The following is a 23,036-nucleotide window of genomic DNA, read 5'->3' as shown; positions in this document are numbered from 1 at the left end:
CCCTGGCTGCGTGGTGGCATCTCAGCAGGCTTCAGCTCCTGGCCCAGCCCCACTGAAGCTGTGGGGTATCAGGGAGCCTTGGTGCCCAATCCACCCCCCCATTACCCATTGCAAATCACACCAAGGCTGTTTCTGGTTTTATTTTTCAAGGCTGGTTTATTGAGTCTAGTGCTACAGCTGTACTCCTGCTATGTAACTCACAACAACAATCCTAAGTGCTTCTGCAACCAAAGAAGAAAGTCTTTACATTTCTCCCATTTCTTTCTTTTTGGCGAGTCTAAGACACACAGCACTGATACTACAGCTTTTCCTTACTCCTACTCAGCAGCTACATCACCCAAAACCCCCCATGGGGGAAGAGGAGCAGAGGAATCCAAGGGCTTTGGGTCGAGTTTCGGCACAGTTTGGCTACAGGAACAGTGGTGACATTGACATGGAGTTGGGTGACCCAATGCTGATCAAACCCACTGTGCAGGTCTCGGTTTGCAGGACGACTACCATAAGCCCAAGTACAAAACAACCCCCCAAGCTACATTTCCCCTATCCCACTCTGAAAAGAAAAGTCCTAATGCTAAAAAATAGAGGTTTCTTTGAATATATAATATATAATAGATTATATAAAAACATCTAAAGAGGCAGACTGAATTTACGGATCTTTCCTTCTTCCCCAGGCACACAAGTCAGGAGGGAGGTTGAACTTGGAGAATCCAGAGGGGACTCTGTTTGCCTGCTAACTAATTAGCTACACCTACAAACGAACCCGGACAGAAAGAGAGAGAAGAAGAGAGAGAAGAAGAAGGAGTGAGAAGATTGCACGTAGTCTATGGAGTCCGAAGCCACCAGGAATCTTGTCTGTTGGGTCTGCAGAGCAGGCCTGAATGCCGTGTCCATTTCCATGCAAGGGAAAAGAAATGGTAATTTACATTTTGTTCCTTAAAAAGTAAAAAAATAAGTACTGTTCTACCTCTTCTCTCGAGGAAACTCGTGGACCTCAGACTTCTGGTGTGTCCTTTGAAGGTATTTCAAGCAATTTTTGTGTTGCTGTGTTCTCCCCATTGGTGTGTCTATGAATAACCATGAAGCTGATCAAGCTGCTGCAGGAGTCTGTCCATAGAAAATATTGTCCATTGCAAGTTCCAGCAGCAGAAAGGGAGCATCCTCCCATAGCCCCCGTGGGTTTGGTTCGCTCCTTTGCTTATAGAAAGGATCCCACAGTGCTCCATTCATCGATGTCCGCGGGCAGCGAGGTGTCACCCAGCTCAAACAGCTGCTCCATGCTGACGGAGCCGGACAGGTACTCACTGCCATCTTCATCCCAGGGATGCTGCAGGAAGGAGGTGGCCATGAAGGTCTCATCAAAGTCCAGGTTGTTGGGGTTGGGCTCAGAGAGGGGCTGCTCGGGCCCAGCCACGCACCACTCCTGTGCACTGTCATGGTACCCATGGCCTGTCAGGTCAACATCACGCCCAATGGGGCTGATGGGTGGTGTGAGCTCCAGCTCCTCAAACGTGGCGAAATCTCCATTGAGGTTGGTGTCGAAGACGACCTCCCAGTCGAAGTTGCCCTTCAGTGAGCCCAGCTCTGTCTGCTCCTCCTGGGTGAGCAGGGCTGTGTTGAGCAGCCGGGCTGCCTTGGCTGTGCGTTTAGGTAAGGGCTGCTTGCGCTTGCGGCCGCTCTTCCCATCCCAGCTCTGCTCACCGGTGACCTCTTCAAACTCTTTCAACAGCTGCTGGGACTCCGTGTTGACGTTGAGGACGTTGCCATTGGCACAGCTGGAAGGCACTGGTCCAGTCATACCACTTGCTTGGTGCTGGGCCCTGTTGGTGAAGGCTGGGTGAATCTGCACCGGGGGCATCCTCCGCTTCTTGAAGGCCCCGTTCATCAGCCGGTCGGCGTATTGAGGGTCTATCTTCCAAAAGCCGCCTTTCCCTGGTTCATCCTTCTCACGGGGCACTTTAATGAAGCACTTGTTCAAGGAGAGGTTGTGCCGGATGGAGTTCTATACTCAAAAGAGAAAAGAGAGAGGTTGAGCGTTGCCTTCTGCACCTACCTGTATGGGTATGAGGTCATCAGCTGGGATCCTGGGGGTAAATAAGGTAGAAATGGCACTGTTGTGACATCCAGGCCATGTGCCCGACATAAACTTCCCTCTTTGGGTTTCCAGTGTGTCATTTCCCTTCCTCACAGCCAGCCAAGAAGCAGTAGGAGACAAGGGTTTGAGATAGGACCTGCCAGCCATCAGGAAGCATTTGTGAAGCTCTCCTTGGATGTAAAGTGGGGCCACAGGGCTTGAGCATTGGGAGAAACAGGCCAGACCCACTGGAGGAGCTCCAGTTCTGCATAGAGGGTGAGGTGGGACTCACACCGATGTCCCCATGGCCAAAACAGGGCAGCACCATGGGGTTGGCATCACCCGTCCCTGTACCCCCAAAGGTCATTTGTGCCAATTGTTAGGGGCAAGGGGAGGTGGGCAAAGCCATCCTGGGCTATCTGCCCCTACGGGTGCCTCCTGGCCCAGGATGTGTGAATTCACCACATCTTCATCAGCCACAGCACAAAGTAGCTGGAAAGAAAAAAGAAAAAGAGGAGTTTCTGCTCCTGTTGAGCTGTTCTGAAGCCCTGAATGTGCCTCGAGTGATGTGAATAATCAGAAAGGAAACTCAGTTATCGGGTAAATAACACAGCGTTGGGCTCCACAAAGCCAAGCCCGTATTAAGAGATTGGATATGGTAGAGAGCTTTTTTTCCCCCCTTTTTTCCTTTAATGTTGCCTGGATATCTTTATGCTTATTCATCCATAATCCGTAGTGCCGAGTAGGAAAAACAAGGCTTGAATGCTCAGAGCTGTTGAAAAACACACACACACACACATAGGCACACACACAACAAAACCCAGAGCTGGGCTGGAGCTCCTTGGGCGCGCTGGCTCCCCTCCAAAGCACTCAGCTCCCACAGGAATAGATCCATCTCCCCCCCGAGGACGGGTGGGATGACCTTTAGAGGCTGTGTGTTCATAGGGGAGTTGGGGTAGGGGAGGAGAAAATGGGCTTGGAAAGAAAAAAAGGTGGGGGGGAGTAGGGGGAAAGTGGGAAAAAAAGAGAAGGGGGGGGGGGGGGTAAAGAGAAAGAAAGGGGAAAAGAGGATAAAAAAGGGAGTGGGGGGGAAGAAAGGAAGAGAAAGAAGGAAAAAAATGAAAACAAAGAGAAAGGAAGAAGAAAAAGGGAGAGAAAAGGGGAATCACAGACATCCCCACCAACATTCCAGGCTGCAGCGATTCCAAGCTGACCATTTAATGACATTTTATGAGGGTCAGAGCTTTGTGGGTTGAATTCTGAGCTCCCCATCTCCCCTCCCCATCCCACATCTCATTCAGCCCTCGTTACATGGACATATTTATCATTCCTCCCTGCCACAATCCTGCCACCCCCCCTGCGTGTCTGTGGGGAGGGATTGAAAACCCTTCTTTCTTTCTTTTTTTTTTAATAAACACATTTAATTAAAACCATGGTGATTAGCCAGCCAGGAGCTTGCAGGGCAAAGTCAACATGCTGGCACAGTGCTGCTCCCACCCCCCATCAATAAAAGACCCCCACCAGCGATGCACAGTGCCCCAATGTTCCCATCTGCCAAAGCTGTGCTGCAATATGGGGTGGCCCTTAGCACAGAGCAGTGCAGGGAGGATTTGGGGGGGGGGCAGGTGCAATCCTGGAGGATAAAGGGGTTCCCTGCCCCAGGATGGGCTTTGGGAGCTGCTGGAGATGAGGGCAGCCTGGAGGGTCTGCAGTGTCTTTGTGCTGCCCAGTGCTGTAAATTGGGTGTGGGAATTAATTGGGATCCTTGGAGGTTCTCCCCATCCTGAAAGCCTCACAGTGACTTTGCATGGAGGGAACTGGGAAAAACCCCAGGTTTGGAGCTGCTGAGGGCTGTCCCCTACCTCTGGGTTTGGGTTCATTTGAGATATGGGACAGCCCAGCATCTCTCTGAGGCCTCACATCTCATCACAGCAATGGGGTCTCCTTGGCCTCTCCAAGAGAGGAGCCTCCCCTCCGCCCTGTTTGCAGAGCTGCAGTGTTTCTGCTCTGAGCTTCCTCAAGTTGGGATTTATCCAACGTGCAGCATCACCCTGTGAGCCCTCCCCATCCCTCCCCTTGGCACCCAGAGCCTTGATTTGGGGGTTTCACACACACTGAGCTCCATATGGGGGCTGCAGAAAGGGGGAGCTGGGGACAGAGACATCCACATACCAGAACCAAACACGCACCTCCCCGCTCCTAAAATGGCCCTGGGTTCTCCCCTGTAATGGCTCCTTCCCTCTGCCATCCCTGCACACACAATCCCTGTCCCAAAGCCACTTCATTCTCCCTCCCTCTCCCATCAGTACCTCCATCCCTGTGCAAACCACAAACCCCACAGGGACCAATCCCCTTCCCCCCACATCCCAAACCCTCAGACCCCAAAGCACCCACCTGCCAGGTGGGGTCGGCGTGTCGGAAGTAGCAGAAGTTATCAGTAATCCATTTGTAGATGGCAGAAAGGGTGATTTTGGTCTTCTTGCTGGCTTCCATTGCCATGCAGATGAGGGTGGCGTAGGAGTAGGGCGGCTTGACGTGCGGGTTGGTCTTGTAGTCGATGTCCTCAGGTGGCTGTGCGTGCAAACCCAGGTGTGCTGACCTCGAGGTGGAGGAGGAGGTGGGCTTGCCGGGGGTGTGGGGCATCCCCATACACGCTGGGTCAGCAGCCAGGGGGGAACACGGAGCGGCAAAGCCGGGGATGTGATGGCAATCGTGAGGATCGGGGCCGCTGGGGCACGAGGAGGATTTGCCCACGTTGGCGTTGATGATGGAGAATTCCTGCAGCCATTGCAGGCTGGTCAGGCTGTCGTCCAGGTTGCTCGAGTCCCCCATGCCGCCCTGCTGTCCCTCTGCTGCCCGCAGGCTCAGCCAGCCCTCAGCCATCCCTGGGCTCTGCTGCGGCTCCAGCATCCACGGGGAGCAGCGCCGGGAGGGGACGGGACGCTCCTGCAGTGACATAAGGGGGGGGATAAGGGGGTCAGGTTCCCCGAGGTGCAGCTGCTCTCGGCAGCCCAAACCCCTCAAACAACCGCTAAGAACCTGAACCCACCCTGAGAGCGAGCGGATGGGCTCAGGCTTCAGACATCCTTGCTGGGTTGATGTTCAGCCCCCAGCGTGGCCATGGAGCCGTCACCCAACGCCACCCGGTGTCACCCGGGGATGGGGCGGCCCCTGAGCCGGCCTGGGCACTGCCAGCCCTTGGGCAGCAGCCGTTGGGCTGGGGGTTCCACCATTCAAATGGTGCCCCCCAACAGTCGGGGGGTCCAAAGGGGGGGGGGGAGGGGGGAGGGCACTAAACCCTTTGCCCTGCTGCCTAAAAAGGAGCAAACCCCCCCCTCAATAGTGGGCTCAGCACAGAGAGCCCCCCCAGCTCCTGCAGCCAGGAGGGGCTGATAACAGCAATGAATGCCCCCCCCGCTCCGTGCGCCAACCGCGCGGCCCCGATGGCCGATGCCACCTTCACCCCCCCACTGTGACCGCCCCATAGCGCCATCACCGCCCCCCACTCACACCCCATCACCCCCCTTACCCCGTCCCAACGACGTCCCCCCCGGCTCCCAAAGTTGACGGCAGAGCAGGAAGCTTCTGGAAACGGCAACCAGGAACAGAACCAAACCCAAACAACCCCGGGCCCGGTCCGTAGGGCAGGTTGATTGGGGGGGGGCTCCTCTATTCCCCCTTAGGGTCGACTCGTGCCCCCGGCGCTGCCCGCCCCGCCGCCGTGATTTGCCGGCAGCGCAGCGCCCGCCATTAAGTAGCGGCTCCGCGAGGCTTCCCTCGTTGCCGCGGTGACGCTCCGCCCTATAAACAGCTTCGAGTCTTCTGGTTGGTTGTATCGTTGCCACGGAGAAGAGCTGTTAGTGGCTGTTATGGGGGGTGGGCTTAGGGCGCCCCATTGGTATCAAACATCTCCATCCCAGCCGGGCTCTGGGATGAAGCAGAGGGGAAAGGTGCCGGTTTGGGGTCGTACACTGAGCCCTGAGACGCCGCCCGCCTTCATACAGCGACTGCGGACACTGTGATGGACGTAAGATAACCCTTTATTAACAGTACTCTTGGACCCCATCACATGCTGGAAGCAGAGTCGGAAGCAGCGATCTGGGTGTTCTCTCTTCAATATCCCTGATGGGGGGCGGAGGGAGAATGGGGGGCAAGGGGGGGTGCAGCCAGGAAACCCCACTGCTCACCTGCCAGGACCCTCCGGAGCAATGGCTGCCTGCAACCCCCCCATAAGTCGCATGTGTTGGGATGCTGAGGTCCCCAGAGTTGTATGGCTGCATCCCTGCACCTCTCTGGACCCCTAACCCATGTGTGCAGCCCAGCACTGGCTGCAGGGGATGGGGATGGAGGGGGGGGGTTGCAGCTCCCATCCCCTTTGTCCGCCCCTGCTTCTCAGTGTGATGTTAAGATTGGGCTGGGTGACTGGGTGATGACTTTGGCACTTGTTCCAGGCAGAGGGCACAGCCCCGAGCTCGTGGTGTGGTGGAAGACAGTGAAGTTCAACTGGTGATGGCCCCATCCCTGCACACAAAGCCACCCTATGGGAACCCACACGCTGCCCCAGGAGGAGAGAGGGGATGGGGGAGAGCTCTATCACCACCGGTGGGGGCATCCCATGGCACGGCATGGGGACGTGTCAGCATCCCGGGGGGGTCCAGCCCCCCACCACGGTCACCAGAGTGAACCTTGGCTGCCAATGCTGACACTGATCCTTCACACACAACTGTGGGCACTTCTGTGCCATCGTTCCCCTCTGGCCAATGCCCCGAGACCCCACATAGGGCAGGAGGAGGGACCCCAGCCCAACCTTGGTGTGTAAAAGGGAATGTGCTGATGGAGGGGTTTGGAGGTGACACCCGGCCGTCCTGCAGTGGGGGACAGGGGGGAAAATTCGAGGTTACCATCATTCCAATGGCCGGAGGTGGAGGTGGCAGTGCCTGGGACTCTCTGTGTATGGCAGGGGGCTGCGTGTCCCCCAGGCTGAGCCCACCCATGGGCAGTGCTCCCATGGCTCCTGCCTGCTCCGGGTGGCTGGTGCCGGGGGGAGCACAGAGCCACACATTGGTGTTGGCTGCCTCTGGGCCTGGGAGAGAAAACAGGGGGTTAGAGGCTGATCACCTGGAGCTGCACCCCAACACCCCCAGGGGAGTGGAGACCCTCTGTGCTGGGGGACACGGTGCTGCCAATGTGGGCAGTTTAGTTGGAAACCCCAAATCTTTGTTCCCATGCTGGAATATTGCATCAGATAGGGGTTTCCCTTTTAGCACCATGAGGTGGCCTCTTTGTAGGGTGAGATGTGGGTTCCCTGACATGGGATAGGGCAAAGGGGGAGGCACTGTGCAGCCTGGTTGGGTTTTAACAACCCAAACATCTCCCCTGCTCCCTCATCCCACTAAGGGATGTCACCCGGGGTGCATGGGTACCGCCAGCTCTCATACCTATTCCTCAATGTCAATGGGGCAGGAGTCCGGAACTGCAGCTATATGGCAGGGAGAGACCAGAAGGTACACGGTGAGTGTGAGAGGCACAGCATCACAGCACGCAGGAGCATGAGGGGCTGGCAATAGGGCTGCTCCCCTATGGGGATGGTGTGGGATAAGGAGGCACTGCTGACAGGCACTGCAGGTGTTACAGATGGTGACCCCAGGGCTTCGTGCTGAGGACGATGGAGCCCCTCTGCTCATGGATAGGCAGAGCTTGGGATGTGCTCACCACCACCTACACCACAATGGGCAGCGTTGGTGCTGCTGGAGGGGGGGGGGGACCCACAAAGCACATCATGATGAGGTTCAGCCCCACAACCAAGGCAGTTCTGAGTCCCAGGGGCTGTGTGGGGGCAGCCTGAGGCTAAAGGGAGAGCACTGAGGCTTTGTCAGAGGGAATAACCACGTCCCCACTGAGTGCTGATATGGGAGGTGACGGCTGTGATTCTCAATGGCTGGAGCTGAAGAATGAGGCAAGGCTGCAGATCCTGGAAGGTAATTAAAGACCACACACACAGGCACATGCAGCCATCGCATTAAGGGCTCCATACTGAATAAGTCACTCTGGTGCCTCTGTACCAATGCGGGGCCTCCTGGAAAGGTTCCCAAGGGACAATGCCAGGAGCAGGGTGTGGGGTCACAGCCACCCACCCATACCCACTGTGCCTCATCCCAGCAGAGGCTGCAGCCTGAGGATGCTCTGCCCCAGGGAACCCTACTAGGGACACAGGTCAGTGGGTTTTGCTCAAACACTGCATCCTAAGCCCTCAGGACGCAGCATTTTGACTCTTCCCAAAGCATTTACCCACCAGATATCTGAAATCTGGAAAGATCTCAGAGCAGCACTAGGGACTGACGAGTATTTCCACATTGATAAGCCACGTCCTGCACCTTCATTCATTACAGAGAGAGCTAAAAACAACCCATGGATCTAATCACAGCTAAACCAGTCTCTAAACCCTCTCTGGTCACAACAATACTAAGCTTTCAACATACTCCATAGAAAAACTCCCTGTTGTTGTGTCTGTCCTGTGGATGTGCTCACATCTGAGCCTGCCAGAGTCAGTTCACAGCCCTGGTTCACTGCTAAAAGCCTTCAACCTCTGCCAAAGCTCTGACACTTGGTGCACCCAAACCAGCCCAGCACCTCCACCATGCAGGGAGCATGTTGCGTTCTCCAAACCCTCAAGGCAGAGCCCCTGCCTTCCCTTCATGCCAACAGCTGTGCTCCCATCCCCACTGCCATCCAGGCAGCCCCTTCCCCACTCTCCCCATCAGCCCCAGAGGCAATGCCTACACAGGGTTCGCAAGCAGAGCAGCCACCAGGCAAACGCAAGGACCAAAGGATGGAGACCTCATCCTTCACTGCCAGAGCATCTCTGCGGCTGCTTGGGCTGCAAAGCTCTCCATCCCTCGGCACAACGGAGGGGGATGCGCTTGGGCACCAAAAGGGGCACCTGAGGGATGCCAGGTGCTGCTGGGGGGTATGGGGCAGCTGTGGCAAGTGCCTGTTCCTCTGCAAGAGCCTCGCTGTGTTTCTCCCAAGCAGAAACCACCAGGAACAGGGCGGCTGGGAGGTGAGGCAGTGGTGTAGGAAGCTTTCCCAAAGGGAATGGGGAAGGAAAGGTGTTCCCCACCCAGTGGGGCCAGGCAGTTCTCACCCCCCCACCCCACCACCCTGTTCCCCTTCTCCAGCCTAAAGTAACAGGTGGGGGCAGAGTTGCTTTCAGCTGGTCCACAAATGTATTGCCATGGACTGAATGGAGCTGAACAAGGGGGCTCCTCTTGGCTTTCTTTTTTTTAACCCCCATTTGTATCCCTCTGCAGAATCCAGAACTGCAGGCCCCCTACCCTTATTGCCAATACATTTGTCACCTTTCAGCAACTCTGGGCAAGGAGGGGGACACAAGCACGGGGTTGGCACAGAGTGAACATGAACTTTCACGTGGATGGAGGAGGCTGGGGTGGGGAGAAAGAAGAGAGAAAAGGGATGGAGAGAAGGAGCAAAGAAACAGAGCAAAGGCAGAAGGAGAGGGGAGAAATAGTGTGAAAAGATGGAGAAGAGGGATGGAGCTTTGGGGCTGTGCTGGAGGACAGCAGGACCTGGAGAGCTTTATCTCCATGGTTGATGAGAAGGGAAGGCAGGCAGCTCAGTGTCCCAATCCAGCAGCACCTGGTTGAGGCTGGAGCATCTCTGCTTCATGGCCTGACCCAAAACACCACAAACCACACTGTGGGATCTGGTTGAGCCTTGTAGCCACTTGTGGAGAGGCTGGTGCCCATTCAGGTGCCATGTCCCAGCAGATACCAACCATGGGACAAACCCTTCAGTGAAGCACATCTGCAGGCACTGTAGTGGGGATGGGAGGACACCCAGACCCAGGGGTGGTTTTATGTGCCTGGTGCCCAGCAGAACGGGCTGTGAGGACCACTTGGAAGGGATGGGATGGAGATGGATGGGATGGAGATGAAGGGATCCGAAGGGCAGGGGCGATGCAGGGAGGAGTGGAAGCATCCCCCCCACCCCAAGTTCATGTTCAGCAAGTGGCCACTCACCAGGTAAGCAGGCCTCAGAGCACAGTTTATTGTCCAGCGCTTTCACGTGTGCGATGCCCAAGTCATTGTTATTGTCACACCTCAGACCGAGGAAAGCGCCTGTCCTCGGGCCTGGAAGGGAGTTAATGCAGTTAGCGCGGTGGGGCGTGCACGTGGGGAGGGGGGCATGGGGATTCTCCTCTCCCCACCTCCTTTCAAACAAAGCAAACAAAGCACTGAGCTGCTCCTTCCTCGCGCTGGGGGCTCACAGCCCCTCAAATCTGGCACCGTCAGTGCAGCCGCGGGGATGCCAAGGAAGCTGAAGAGCCAAGCTTTGCATGGGGCATGGAGGTTTTGGGGGGGCAAAAGAGGCAGCTCTGCTTCTTAGCACCAGATATGTGACAAGAGACCAGCTCTTGGGTGACGTGCATCCATAAGATGCCTGCAACACAGCTGCAGGGGTGGGGGGGCATCCCAAATAGCACTGGCAGCATTGTTGATAGCACACATGGGTTCATGTCCTAAGGTGTCAAAGCTGGAGGCTTCCCATGAGCACCTTAATTCCTGCTGTCTGATCAAGCAGGCTTACAGATGACCTGAGCTCCCCATGAGGAAGGTGGTGCTGGCTTTTGGGGTGCTAGGAAAGGCCAGGAGCAGCCCCCACTTTCTCCCTGCCTGGACCTCACCATGTACAAGAGCCTTCCTGCAGGACAGGGGCTGTGCTTTGCTCTGTTTGCTGATGACAAGACAACCAGGCTCGTGGTTCTCAGCCTGGCTGGTAGTTCAGATTGAAAGGGAGAGAGGTCTGATGCCTTTTTGTTACCGAGAGCCTTGCAAACAGAGGAGGGGGCACATTGGGGGCCTTCCTGTCTCTCCAAAGTAATCCAGGCTATGTGGCACAAGGGAAACAATGTCTTTCCTTGGCTGTCTGAGTGCATGGGAGGCAGCAAGAGGAGCCTTCATTGTGCACATGTTGACTTGTGAAAGCACATTGAGGATGAGTGAAAAAGAGGAAAGTAGCCCAAAAGAAACAGTTCTGCAACCCCTTCCTATGGGAACCAGCACAGACGGGGATAGTGAAGGGAGAGGTTTACAGAGATGCTGAGAGACCTTCTTGGCAAGGAAATCAAACCCTCACAAAGACACTTTCCCAGTTTGCACCCTGGAAGCAGCTCCAGCTGCATCCCATGGAGGGGCTGCAGGAGCATCACCTTTCCTGCATGGACAGCCCTTGGGGAGCTGCTGCTCACCCAGCACAGCCACTGCATGGGACACGTTGCCCCACTGGGTACCTGGTTCCACACTGCCACCTATCCTGCTGCGGGGATTCACATCCTAAGCTCCACTCATCACCTGCTCCGTGCCCCAGGGTCCCCATATCTACCCAGCTATCCCCATCCTGCTGGTATCTCACCCATCCAGGGTCAACCCCCAACCCCAGTGCCTCTAAAGCCACCAGTGCTCTCCCACACAACACAAGAACTGAGGACACAGCACAGCATCACCCCATCACTGACACCAAACAGAAAGCGGAGAGGAAAAACAGCGATCTGGGCCTTTTACCATCTTCCTGTGTGGGTGACACATCCTCATCCTCCAGCACGTCATTGCCCTGCGGCACAGAGAGGCAGTGGCTGTCAGCACAATGGGGCACCCCATCGCACCGGCTCCCTGCACCGCGCCGTACCTCAGCATCATGCTCCTCAGCTGAGATGCTGACAAAGTTTAAATCTGGAGACTCCACAGGTGTCGACTGCAGGAACAGGTGGGAAAGAAGGGGGGAAATAATTGGTTATTTTCTTTTTTAAGGAAGCAATGGTGTTGCACAAGGGCTGCCACCCTCTGTACCTCTCCATCAGAGGCGGTGGCACTGGCGGCTGCAGGCGAGGGGAGCATGTCCCCTTCTTCCTCTGTTCCAGGGGCCACGTAGGAGCCGGACATGGAAGAGATGGTGTCGGTGCTGATCTGTGAGTGTTGGCTCTGGGAGGAGGCCATGGACATGACGGACTGGGCCAGGCTGCTGCTGGCAGCTTCTGAAGGGAGCACAGCATTGGGGAATTAAAAGCAGGTCTAGCAAAAGGAGTGGGACATGGAGCGAGGGCCGTGCAAACCCTTTAAGGCCATGAAGGTCATTGTACCTTCTGGAGATGAGATGGTGGAGGACAGCGGGGTCCCGGTGCACGAGGACTGGTCAATGGCTCCCGATGAGGACAGCGTGAGGTTCTCGCTCTCTGGTGTCATGCCACACTCCTGGAAGAAGAGCTGGTGGGTGGGAGCCTTTGTGGGGTGTTTTAGGAAGGGATAGAGCCATTTGCTGTTGGGGATGGCACCAAGCTGGTACAGGTCCAGATCTCTTGGGCAGTCACCCAAAAGATGACCAGGAAAGGGAAAACCCACATCCAGACTCTGTGGTCCCCAATAGGATAAAGAAGTTCACCCCAAAACCTGTGCCTCCACAGACCTCCTCACCCAGGGGTACATTGAATGCTCACCTCCTCCAGCCTGGCAGGGGATTTCCTCCTGGGGACCCTTGGCTCTGACTCAGTACACGACTTCTCATCCTCCTCTTCGGGCAGGATGGAGGAGTTCTGAGATACTGACCTACAGGACAGAGGAGTAGAATAGAGGGGTCACCCCCCACGCACACATCTCCCCTCTCACCTCCCACACCACATTACTCACTTGGAGATGCTTTTCTTCAGCTTGAGCCCTGGTGGGGCACATTCTGAGAGCCGCTCAAGGGGCGAGAGGGCCCGCAGGGGGGGCAGGCGGCCGGTACTGCTATAGGAGGGCAGTGGTCCTGCACCAGGGGGACCCTCCCCAAGCATCCGCATCGGCCCTGCACCCGGCGAGGGCGTCAGTGGCCCATTGAGGGCTTCAAGCAGCGACACCACCTCGTAGCCTGGGGGGATGTTCTCTGAGGACTGTGAAGGGGGAAATAGGGTGAGAGCCCCCCCCGGTTATTACATTGTCCCCTCCATGCCCATCCCCATCCCAAAACCAGAGGCCAGGCAGACTCCTCGCTCCCATGACAGCCCCAAATCTGCAGTCTTTCCAACCAAACAGTCATTATTATTATATAAGCCAGGCAATGCTTGCTCCTACCACACTATTTGCAATTGTTCAGCCTGCATTTTTGCTTGTATTTAAAAACCCTTGCCCCCCCCCCAACATTTCCAACCCCAGCACTCCCCAACCCACCCCGGTGGGGCACCCGAAGCTCTCCTGAGCGCTGACCGAGTGCTCTTCAGAGTCAGAGGTCTGTGAGGAGATGATGGGGTTGAAGCTGGTGGGTGAGAGGGGTCCCAGCTTTTTCCTCATGGCTCGGATTTGAAGCAAGGCTCGGAAAGCTGAGTAAGAGGGGGAAGAAGAGTGATAGGTTGAAAACTGAAACTGGTGCACATCCCAAAGGAGCTCTAAAGCTCTAAAGCAGCCCCATTATGGAGCCTGAGGCTCTCCCAGAAACAAGGTGGGAGCTCCTCCCTTACGCAGCCTGCAGATGGGGCAGTTGTTGGCCTGGTAGCGCAGGGTGTCAGCGCAGGTATTGCAGAGGCAGAGGTGGCGGCAGGGCAGGATGAGGGTGTCACGGACATCCGAGAGGCAGACCACGCACTCAGCACTGTTATCGCTCACCTCATCCTCAGCGACCTGCATGGCAGGGAGATAACAGTCACTTGGGTCTGGGGCCTCAGCATAGGGCAGGGTTAGGGTCACATCTGAGGGGTCTAAGCCATGCCAATGAAATACCCAGGGCAGGCTCTACCTTGGAGTCCTGCGTGTTGTACTTGTTCTCGATGCCATAGATCTCCTGCAGGAGGTAGCTCACCCCGTCCACCTGGAAGAGGCACAGGGAAAGTGAGGAATGGGGACATGGTGTGACCAGTCCCTACAGGGACACCCAGGGTTGAAGTTCACTCACCACTTGCTTCTGCTTGAGGGGCTTCACACAGAAAGTGCCATCAGCGTGCTGGGGGAGAAAATAAAGAGGTGGACCCCCGCTGGGATTGACCCAGTATGCCCAAGTGCCTGCCTGCCCCCTGCTTCCATTGCACCCCAAAGCAGCCCAAGCCCCTTCCTGAGCCCCATAGAGCTTCTCCTGGTTCTGGCTAGTGCCTGGGAGGGGGCAGGATGGCCCCAACCCCACACTCACCTTCTCAAAGGTTGCCAGCAGGACGTGGCTGTGCCCGGCGTGCTCTGCAAGACACAAGGAATAGGCAAGCTGAGGGCACAGAGAGCCATGGTGGCACAGAGGCTGAGACCCCACGAGGAGAAGGGGGATGGCATGAGGGCAGGAGCTGCCTGACTGTGCTGCCAGCTCAGCCCACGGCAGCAAGGAAAATGGATTTCCCTTCTCTCACCATCGCCTTCATCCACCACTGCATGCACCACCATAGGGAACACTTCCCGGTCCAGGTCAAAGCCCAGCTGTGAACAGACCAAAGGAAAAAGCTTACACAGGAGCAGCAAGGAGAGAAGCTTTGTGTCCATTATGGGCTGGCAGTGCTTACCTCCTCCTCGGTCCATTCCGAGGGGTCAACAGTGTGGGAGGGCACACAGAACTGCTGGCACACACCCCGCTTGTAATGCACCGTCTCCGACTGCAGGCTGGTGTCCTTGGGGATGTAGCTGTCCTCGGAGAGAGGACAGTGTCAGCAGTGCCACCATCCCTGCACTCCTCCAGCTCACGGTGAATAGGGGAGCAAGTAGAACTGGTTCTCTGCTTCCCTGCTGGATGTGTGTGAGGGCTGGGGCAAGAAGTCCTAAAAAGGGCTAAAATAACTCATGGGGCAAGAGGGTACAGTGACAGCCCTGGTGGGAACAGGATGGGACATGGTCTCATCTCCAGCACCGAGGGAATAGAAGCAAGAAAGGACTGGAGGGTGTGGTGGCTGCAAAGACCTCGGCCATATGGGGCCAGTGATGGGGATGGACGTGCAGGGGTGAGGAGCCCACCTGCAGCCTCAGCATGGCCACAGCTCCCACAAGGTTCTGCAGGGAGATATTCCAAACCCAACAGCAGATCCCCCCTGGCTGTGGGGGGGTCACACTGTGTTGGGAGGATGCATGTCAGGCTGGGGCTCCTCACCTCGCCACCCCATTGTGGAACTCCTCGCTGGCCTGGTAGTAGATGGTTATGGCCACACGGGCATCGGTGTCGAAGGTGAACTCCACGTTGTAGTGCACCTTGGCTTTGCTGACCTCTTCCCCTGGAGTCTTCACCTCCTCTGAACACCTGGGGAGCACAGAGGGTGTCAAAGTCCCCTTAGCACCTAAAAAACCACCCTCCTCCAGGGGAAACTGAGGCACACTGGAAAGGTGTAATTGACCTGAGGGTCAGGCTGCATAAGGACGGGTGCTGCAGGTGGCTCTCAGCCCTAATCCCAAACCTCAGCCTTCAGCAGAAGTGGGGGAAGGAACAAAGAAGCCAATCTCTTCAAAGGCAGCACTAAGCCCTGCTTAATCCTGCCACGATGCGAGTGTGGCCCAGCGCAGTTGTGCCATGCAGGGACAGCTCTGCCCCCTCTGATGTGACACAGTGGGGTGGGACCGTCCCCAGACACTCACTTGACAAGGCGCAGGGTGTCCTTGCGGATGTTGATCAGACTCCGGAGGGTCTTCACGGGTTCCTGAGGAGGTGGAGCAGCGTAAGGGAACTGAGGATGAGAGAGAGACAGTTACGTGGCCATAGCCCTGATCCGGCTGTGATGGTGAAGGTACCCCCTGCCCTATAGAGCCCCCAGAGCAACCTCCAGCCAGTGCTGTGGGACAGCAGCATCTCCCCCCTGCAGCCAAACCCCAAAGCCATCACAAATACCATCACAGGGGCTGTTCGTTCCCCATCTGCTTCCCTTACATAACCACATTCACTGGGAATTGGTTCATTTTTGACTATGGGGGCTTTAAATACCCCAGCCATCCACAATGGGGCTAAACCAGATCCCAGCACTCCCCCCCCCCCAGCCACAGCAGACCCCATACCCATGCTGTAACACAGCACTACAGCAACAGGGACATCACCCTGCAGGGGACAGCTTACCAGGGGACCAGCACACAGAGAAGGGCTGTTTCAAACCACTTTGGGTGTAGGATGAGGGGAAATAGGGTCGAGGTTCACGGCTGCCTCCCCCCAGCCCCGCAGGCAGCTGCTGTGTATTTTTAGCCTGCTCTTGCAGCACAGAGCTGATGGACAAGGCTGGGCAGAGGGAGCACGGAGCCATCTCTGTGCCTGGCAGCAAAGAACAGGCACACATGCCTCTGTTTTCATCCAGTGATGGATGGGGTCTGGGCTGTGGGGTCCCCATCAGCCTCTGTCCACAATGGGAGCTGATATGGGGGGGAGGCTGGGCAGGCAGCAGCACTATGAGGGAAGGAGTAGAGGTGTCATACTACCCTCCAAGGTGACCTTGCGCTTCCCATGTCACCTGCAGCCACCCTCTTCTTGGCACTGCAGCTATCCAAGGGAAATGGGGGATACCAGGGGGAACACAAGGACCTCGCTGCATCTCCCCCCACTTCTGCCCCTTCTTCAGATGTCTCCCAGGTGGGCTGACCTCCCCTGGGGACTCTAAATACAGAGTGACAGGAGCTTGGAGCAGCTTACGTTGGGATTAACGCCTGGCTCACCAACGAGCTGTCACTGTATGCCAAAGGGACAGCCAAGCACCAGGAGAGCCCCCAGTACCTGCACAGATGGCAGACACTGGCAAAAGCCAAAGAGGTTTGGATTTAAGTGGTGCTTTGGGACAGGGACCAAACCAAACCAAGTTACCTGGATCCCCTCATTGCTCTGGTCCCCTCATCCCTCCTAGTACCCATTTTATATGTTCCAGGCGCCCTCACGTGGGAAAGTCACTGCTACTTTCCCTGTGGCTGCAGAGCTGAGTGGGGCAGGGGACAAGCAGGACCCCACGGCCAGCAGGGTCTCACAAACAGCAGGACCCCAAGGGCAGCAAGCTGGTCCCTCTTGTCTGCTCCCGATGGCCATGGGCAGCTGAACCCAGGCTGGTGTTGCTCAGCCCACAGGACCAGACGTGGGCGGTGGGTGGCACAAGGTGCTTTGAGGATTAATCCGTGGCACCTTGAAATTGCCACACTCTCCCTTCCCTTGAGGGAGGAGAAAAGGGCTGCTGAGTCATTAATCTGGAGTTAATGAGATCTGGAACCAGTCAAGAGCTCTGCAGGGGCACTGGCAGAATTGCCTGGTGGGGCTGGAAGGGAGCAAATGAGAGCCAAGCATGACCCACAGCCCTGACCCACACAAGAAGAAGCTCATGGGCTGGACTTACACCACAGCACGACCCATCTTCCACCACAAAGCAACCCAACCTGTCTGCTCATTTTGCATACTCAAAACACCCCATGGCCCCACTAGGCTGTCCAGAACCAATGGGTGCAGCACAGCTCTCATGGATGGGTGGTGGAGGAGCACCCAGGATGGGACCCAGGGCACATCACCCCATCCAGCCCTTGTATAAGGGGGGGGCCCTTATAGCCACCCCCACAAGTTTGGGGTTGCAGGCAGGAGCTGGTGGTTTGGCTGGGGAAGCACTGCAGGCAAATTGCAACAGAAACCGATGGGTTGTCAGCATTGGGCTCCTTCACACCCACACGTGGGCCCCTTTTTTTGGGTGGTTTGGTTGGGGTTTTTGTGTTTTTTTAAATGAAATTTTGCAAGCCAAATTTGCTCAATCACAAAAGGGGCATTTGGAGGAGTTTTTCAATCCCCTTGATTTAAATCAAGCTGAAATACAACAGGAAAAAAACAACCCTGTCACAGCAGCCCAGAGCACAAAATAGCAGCCAAGATAAGGTTTAAAGGCAGCACCAGAGATACCTGCATTGCTTCTACCCCAGTGCCACATCCAAGTGCCATGTAGGACCCCATGACCCCAAACCTCCCCCTGTGTATGGGGACAGCAGCCCCAGAGCAGAGCGCAGCCACTCGCATCCGGCGCTAATGAAGCCTGAGCAATGTGATTTCATTTGCAGTGCTGTATTAATTCTTTCTGCTGTTTCCAAGCTGTTCCTTTGCCTTCCCTGCTGCTCCTGACAGTCTGCTGTCGGGATTCCTGACATGGGAACTGCACTGTGGGCAGTTGCTACTATGCTGTTAGAGCAAGGGCACAAAAGCCAAGTGATCCTTACTGGGTGAGCAGGCAGCAAGGAGAGAAACATCCAAAAGTTGCAGTATATGGAGTGGGCACCCTCATCTGGGCTCAGCAGCAAAGCTTTGATGCCATCAGATTCATCACCTTGAATATGTTTTGCTGCCTGACCCACAGGTTTGGAGAACAAACTAAGGGCTTCTCAAGCCTGAACTACTCATTGCAGCTACCACTGTCCTGCAGGTGAACACAAAGCAGCAAGCACAAAACTGCCTGCATCTCACGGGGAGGAGCTCAACCACACTCATTTACCAGCAGCAGTTGGAAGGAAAAGTGCTGCAGGGTCAAGTAAAGGGGCAGGGGAGAGATGGGCAACAGCAGGGCAGCACTGAAGGGAGATGGCACCCATCGCCCCGTCCTGATGGTGCTTCCATACACTCACAAACCTCTCCACCAGCTCAGATTGAGGAGGGACACGGCAGCAACTTCTAGTCCTGCAAGTGGACGGACAGCCCCAGTGGGGACATGGATCAGGACCCACAGGGACAGGCTGCACTAAGCGCTCAGCCTTTATATTAGACATCAGAGAATCCACACCCAGCGCTCTTAGCAGTCTCTGCCCTCACACAGGATGAAGAACAGGCAGAGCCCACTCCCATTGATCCCTACCACCACAGGCCGGTTCCCCAAGAAGTTGAGGTCACTGTTCTCTCCAAAGAGGTAACCCTCGGGGTGCGTCGAGTCGAACTTCTCGCCTCCCATGATGAAGTGGTTGGCAAAGTAGCTCCCTGAGGAGGAAACACAGAGCGTGGCTGAGCACAAAGAGCACACAGAGCTCCTGAGCCCTCAGCAGCAATGCCACCACAAAGCCACAGATGGCTCCGAGTGGTTTTGTCCCCACGGCCACCTCGCCAAAGCAGCCACATGGGGATGTGGGGATGCAGTGCTCCAGATAGGAAAAGCCAACCGTCAATTATTGATGCCTGCTGCTTTCTGGTCCCATTTTCCATGTGCATAATTTATAGGTGGCTCCCACAGGAAGGATGCAGCCACATGAAGAAGCCCAAGAGAAAAGCACAACCTGGAAGGGGGGGGGGGGTTGACCAGAGCCATCCTGAGCTTCTTGTGACACTGACTTTGGAGAAGAGGAGGAGATGGAAAAAGGCAGCGTTCAAACCTGCAGGCAGTGGGGGGAAAGCTGAAAAGCAGAGCACAGGCTCTGTGCAATAGCTGCAATCACGGCTTGCTGGAGGCTCCCACAGTGTATCCCAGTATCTGCTATGTGGTCCAAGCTGCTGTCGCTCAACCTCCACACTGGAGGCTGAGAGCACCCTTGGGTGCTGCAGGCTCCCCATTGCACGGCTGCATCCCTCAGCATCCCTTTGGCAGCTCATGGGATGCAGCCCTGACCTGGTTGCTTGCAGGCAGGCAGCCTGGCAGTAGGCTCATACATTTTACATGGGCTGAGTGCTGCAGCCATCAGCGGCAGCAAGAGACATTAAAGAGGCAGGAGGTAAAAACCTGGTGTGATTTTGTCTTCCCCACGGGAAGGAGGGTGAGCAGAAGGCACTGAGCTCTGAGCTATGCCAGGCTCTGCCCTATAAACCACTGGGAAACCAGCAACACGGAGCCAGAGACTGCAGGCACGTCAGACAGGGAAGCACCTCTCCAGCGAAAGCCCTCTTATTATCGGCTAATTATAATCCCTTCCCCAACACCTGCCCCAGGGGAAGGAGAGCCTGTCAAGGACAGTTACATTGCTGAGAGAAAGCTGAGCTTTAATGAGATATTAAACTTCAGAGGCCCAGAGAACGTGTGGGAACGGCTGCATGCAAGGGGAACCGAGTGGCTGCTCCATAGGAGTAAAACCAAATTGCTCAGTGATCCTGGCAAACAAAACCACATCCACACGCCTTCCAGCATCGTGCTGCAGGATGTGCCCAGGCACAGCCAATGCTGCTAATGCCATCGGCCCCTTTTCTCCTTGAGCATCTCCTTAGGGATGGCCATGGGGTCCCCCTCAGACCACTGACCCACCGCCAGGTGCTTCTTGTGTCCCTGCTTCCCCAAGGGCATTGAGGAGCTGTGCACTGCGGGCTGATTCATTCTCAATTTAATTTGCTTTGGAGAGAGAGGAGAAACAAAGCCCTGGCTGAGGATCTGCTGTGTCAGCCCTCGCCCCACAGGAACCCACGGGGTGTCCCTGGTATCCCTGGTACGTGGGGTGTCCCCACTGAGCTGACCCCTTCATCTTATCCCCAGCCTGTGGGTCAGCATCAGCCTCAGCCAGGGACTGTAACCAAGGACCTACCACAGCCTGGAGTCCCAGCAGCTGTCCCCACACCAAACAGCCCCGAATCATTCTCCCTTCCAACCTCCCTGCCAGGTTTGAGCCGCTAAAACAAATCCCATCCTTCACTTCACAACATTAGCTTTAACTAATCTTATTTGTGCCCTGCCCAGAGGAGATGGAGACCCCCAGGGAGGAGAAAAGGAAACATCTGATGGGGTCAGGGAGTGGTCGCAGCATCACCCCACAGTCACATCCACAGAGAGGGCCATGCCCCACAGCCCCACACCGCCCCATACAAAGCTGGTGGTTGCTTCCACCAAGCACACAGTGCAATCACTGCCAGCAGTGCCAGAGGCAAATCCCTCTCAGATTAAAGCAGGACAGCCCTAATCTCCTGCAGTCACCAGCCTGAGCACACTGCAGATGGTCCCATCCCTTCCTCCTGCCCTCTCCCCAAGGATACGGCCCCACAGTTCTGCCAGTGGGAACACCTGAAACCTCACTGAGCACACCTGAAAACCCCAATTTCCCCCAGAAAGCTGTGGGTAAACATCAGCCTGACGGCCTCTTCCAGCTGAGATGCATCCAGGGATGCTCAGCTAGGCGTGATCGCTACCCTGGGGCAGGGACAACATTCTCCAACACAAAAACCCTATATGCACACAGAGCTCCTCGCTGACAGCACCAGGCCCCTGCCAGACCCACAGAGGGGTTTGTCTGGCTCCAGCTGGCACCAAAGTGCTGGAGGCCTTCACACTACACAGAAGCAGGAGGTGGGGAAGCTGCCTCAGCCCCCATTGAGCCCCCAGCAGATGTGCAGCCTTGGTCCAGCTGGGCTGAGGGGTTCAAATCAAACAGAGAAGAGCCAGGCACAGCTTTCAGGACCGGGGTAGGGTTTGTGCCGGCTCTGATTCTTCCTGAGGAGGTCTTTATTCGTAATTAGCAAGTAATTTGTCACAGCGCTAACGATCCGAGCATTTACCTTTATCCTATTAACTACCAAAATAGTTACCTATTAATAATATTCCCTGCCGCAAGGATGCTCTAGCAATCCCCATAGTGCTCCAGGGCACCATCCTCACATACCCCTATTACTGCAGTGCCCCCCGAGGACACAGCTCCCTTGCTGCGACCCCCCTCACCCCACACACGGTCACCCCTTCTCCTCCCCCCCCCCAGCGGTCACCAGCTCCATCCAACCGAGGCACAGAGGGGAGGGACCAATTTTCCAAGGTCACGCACAAGGTTTGAGACAGGGCCGGATTCGGGGCGGCACAGACATCGCTGCTGAGCTTCGGTGAGGGCAAAGAAGCCCGATGGGCAGAGCTGGGGGGCTGCTATGGGGCAGAGCAGAGGGAAAGGAGGGGTCCCGTCCAATCCCTCCCATCCCATCCTCCTGCATCCTCCCGGGAATTTAAACCGGAGCAGTAAATAGCTCCAGCTCCTCATGGAGTTGCAAAGAGAGCAACGGCTTTCAGATCCCATATACAAATAATCAGGGAATTAAAGTAGTAACAACTCAGGCAAGTTGTAGAGGCTGAGCTAACGACGGGGCTCCTGGAACTGGGGAGCCCCAGGGATGTTCCCAGGGATTTCCCTGCCCCCTGCGTGTTCCCCAGCACCAACCCCATAATTCTGGGGCTTTCATGCTAAGCACTGAGCACACAGGGGTATCCCCGACCCCAGCGAGGCCGCGGGATGAAGGGAAACCCTCCATAACCGGAGGTCGCACCTTGTCCCCCCTCCCCAACGCGGAGCAGAACCAGCACCCCCCCATTCCGCTTACCGGATTTCGGGGGGTACCTATAGACGGAATTAGCGGGTACGTCCACCTCCTCCACCCCTGCGTTTTGCCGGCTGGTCAGAGCCCCCATGGCCGGGCCGGGCTCAGCGGGCGCCCTCCGGCCCGGGACCGGTACCGGGGCTGAACAGCGGCGGCCCCCGCCCGCAGCATCCCCCGCGATGCGCCGCGCCCGGCACCGCCTCCGCGTTAACGCCGGGGCTGCTGCGCCAATGCGGGGCTGGGCCGGGCCCATCCGCCCCGCCCGCTCGGCTCGGGGTTACGGCTGTCCCCGATGTGTCCCGTTTCCCTTCCTCTCATGTCCGTCGAGATACCCCCCCCCCTCTCCTTGCAGGTGCCCCCCATTAGTACAGCAGCCCGCTGTCCCCACCTGCCCCTGATAATCCTCCTCCTCCCACCCGCATCCCCAGCAGCGATCCCTTCCCCAGGGACACCCAGCACAGGGATGGGGACGATGTAAACCGCTCCACCCTCCATCCTGCGGGGTCCCCTGGGAGAATCCAACCCCCCTGCCCCCCCACATCCCTCCTTGCACCCAGAGCCGCAGCACAGAGCAGATGGGAGCACTGAGCACCTTCGGGTTTTCCCTTTGGAGGGGGGAAGGTAGAAAACGCCGGCAATGAATTAATCCTGCAGTGCAAGTTAGTGGAGCGTCACATGATTTTGATTCGAGTTGATAACGTGAATGCTATAAATACTGAAGCAGAGATGTGTGGGGAGGCAGATGAGCCGCCCCGATGTCCTCAGC

At 56.4% G+C, this 23,036-nt stretch overlaps 2 protein-coding genes across 5 annotated transcripts; both read right to left on the bottom strand.

Annotated features, from left to right (window-relative positions):
* Positions 1-129: 129 nt before the first annotated feature.
* FOXJ1 (forkhead box J1) lies at positions 130-5,858 on the bottom strand. Its single transcript, XM_015880102.3, has 3 exons — positions 5,601-5,858; positions 4,466-5,017; positions 130-1,999 (listed from the first exon to the last, which is right to left on the bottom strand). Exons 2-3 carry the CDS (start codon positions 4,979-4,981, stop codon positions 1,196-1,198), a joined length of 1,320 nt encoding a protein of 439 aa, XP_015735588.2. The 5' UTR covers positions 4,982-5,017; positions 5,601-5,858; the 3' UTR covers positions 130-1,195.
* Positions 5,859-6,093: 235 nt separating this feature from the next.
* RNF157 (ring finger protein 157) lies at positions 6,094-22,727 on the bottom strand. Of its 4 annotated transcripts, none has more exons than XM_015880099.3 (20): positions 22,274-22,727; positions 18,864-18,982; positions 15,655-15,743; positions 15,176-15,322; positions 14,598-14,715; positions 14,448-14,514; positions 14,240-14,283; positions 14,009-14,056; positions 13,853-13,924; positions 13,578-13,737; positions 13,291-13,439; positions 12,772-13,013; positions 12,582-12,690; positions 12,228-12,339; positions 11,938-12,122; positions 11,777-11,842; positions 11,653-11,701; positions 10,111-10,221; positions 7,510-7,550; positions 6,094-7,154 (listed from the first exon to the last, which is right to left on the bottom strand). In XM_015880099.3, exons 1-19 carry the CDS (start codon positions 22,521-22,523, stop codon positions 7,510-7,512), a joined length of 2,178 nt encoding a protein of 725 aa, XP_015735585.2. In that variant the 5' UTR covers positions 22,524-22,727; the 3' UTR covers positions 6,094-7,154. The 4 variants fall into 4 exon arrangements, with proteins under 4 accessions (XP_015735585.2, XP_015735586.2, XP_085378607.1 ...); XM_015880100.3 differs by having other exon boundaries at positions 13,327-13,439; XM_085522481.1 differs by having other exon boundaries at positions 11,653-11,842.
* Between the last annotated feature and the right edge of the window lie 309 nt (positions 22,728-23,036).

This window comes from Coturnix japonica, chromosome 23 (genome assembly GCF_054131305.1).
Source record: "Coturnix japonica strain WE chromosome 23, WE-NBRP24, whole genome shotgun sequence".
Lineage (NCBI taxonomy): Eukaryota > Metazoa > Chordata > Aves > Galliformes > Phasianidae > Coturnix > Coturnix japonica.
Note: the sequence above shows the minus strand (reverse complement) of the source record. Positions and strands in the feature narration are given on the sequence as shown.

Excerpts from the sequence above, each read along its gene's own strand:
- FOXJ1 (XM_015880102.3), bottom strand. The coding sequence starts at position 4,981 with ATGCTGGAGCCGCAGCAGAGCCCAGGGATGGCTGAGGGCTGGCTGAGC. Across the intron at positions 2,000-4,465 it reads ACGCCGACCCCACCTGGCAG|AACTCCATCCGGCACAACCT; the intron begins GTGGGTGCTTTG and ends TTTTGAGTATAG.
- RNF157 (XM_085522481.1), bottom strand. The coding sequence starts at position 22,523 with ATGGGCCCGGCCCAGCCCCGCATTGGCGCAGCAGCCCCGGCGTTAACG. Across the intron at positions 13,738-13,852 it reads ACAACACGCAGGACTCCAAG|GTCGCTGAGGATGAGGTGAG; the intron begins GTAGAGCCTGCC and ends CCTGCCATGCAG. Across the intron at positions 7,551-10,110 it reads CTCTGAGGCCTGCTTACCTG|CTGCAGTTCCGGACTCCTGC; the intron begins GTGAGTGGCCAC and ends CCTGCCATATAG.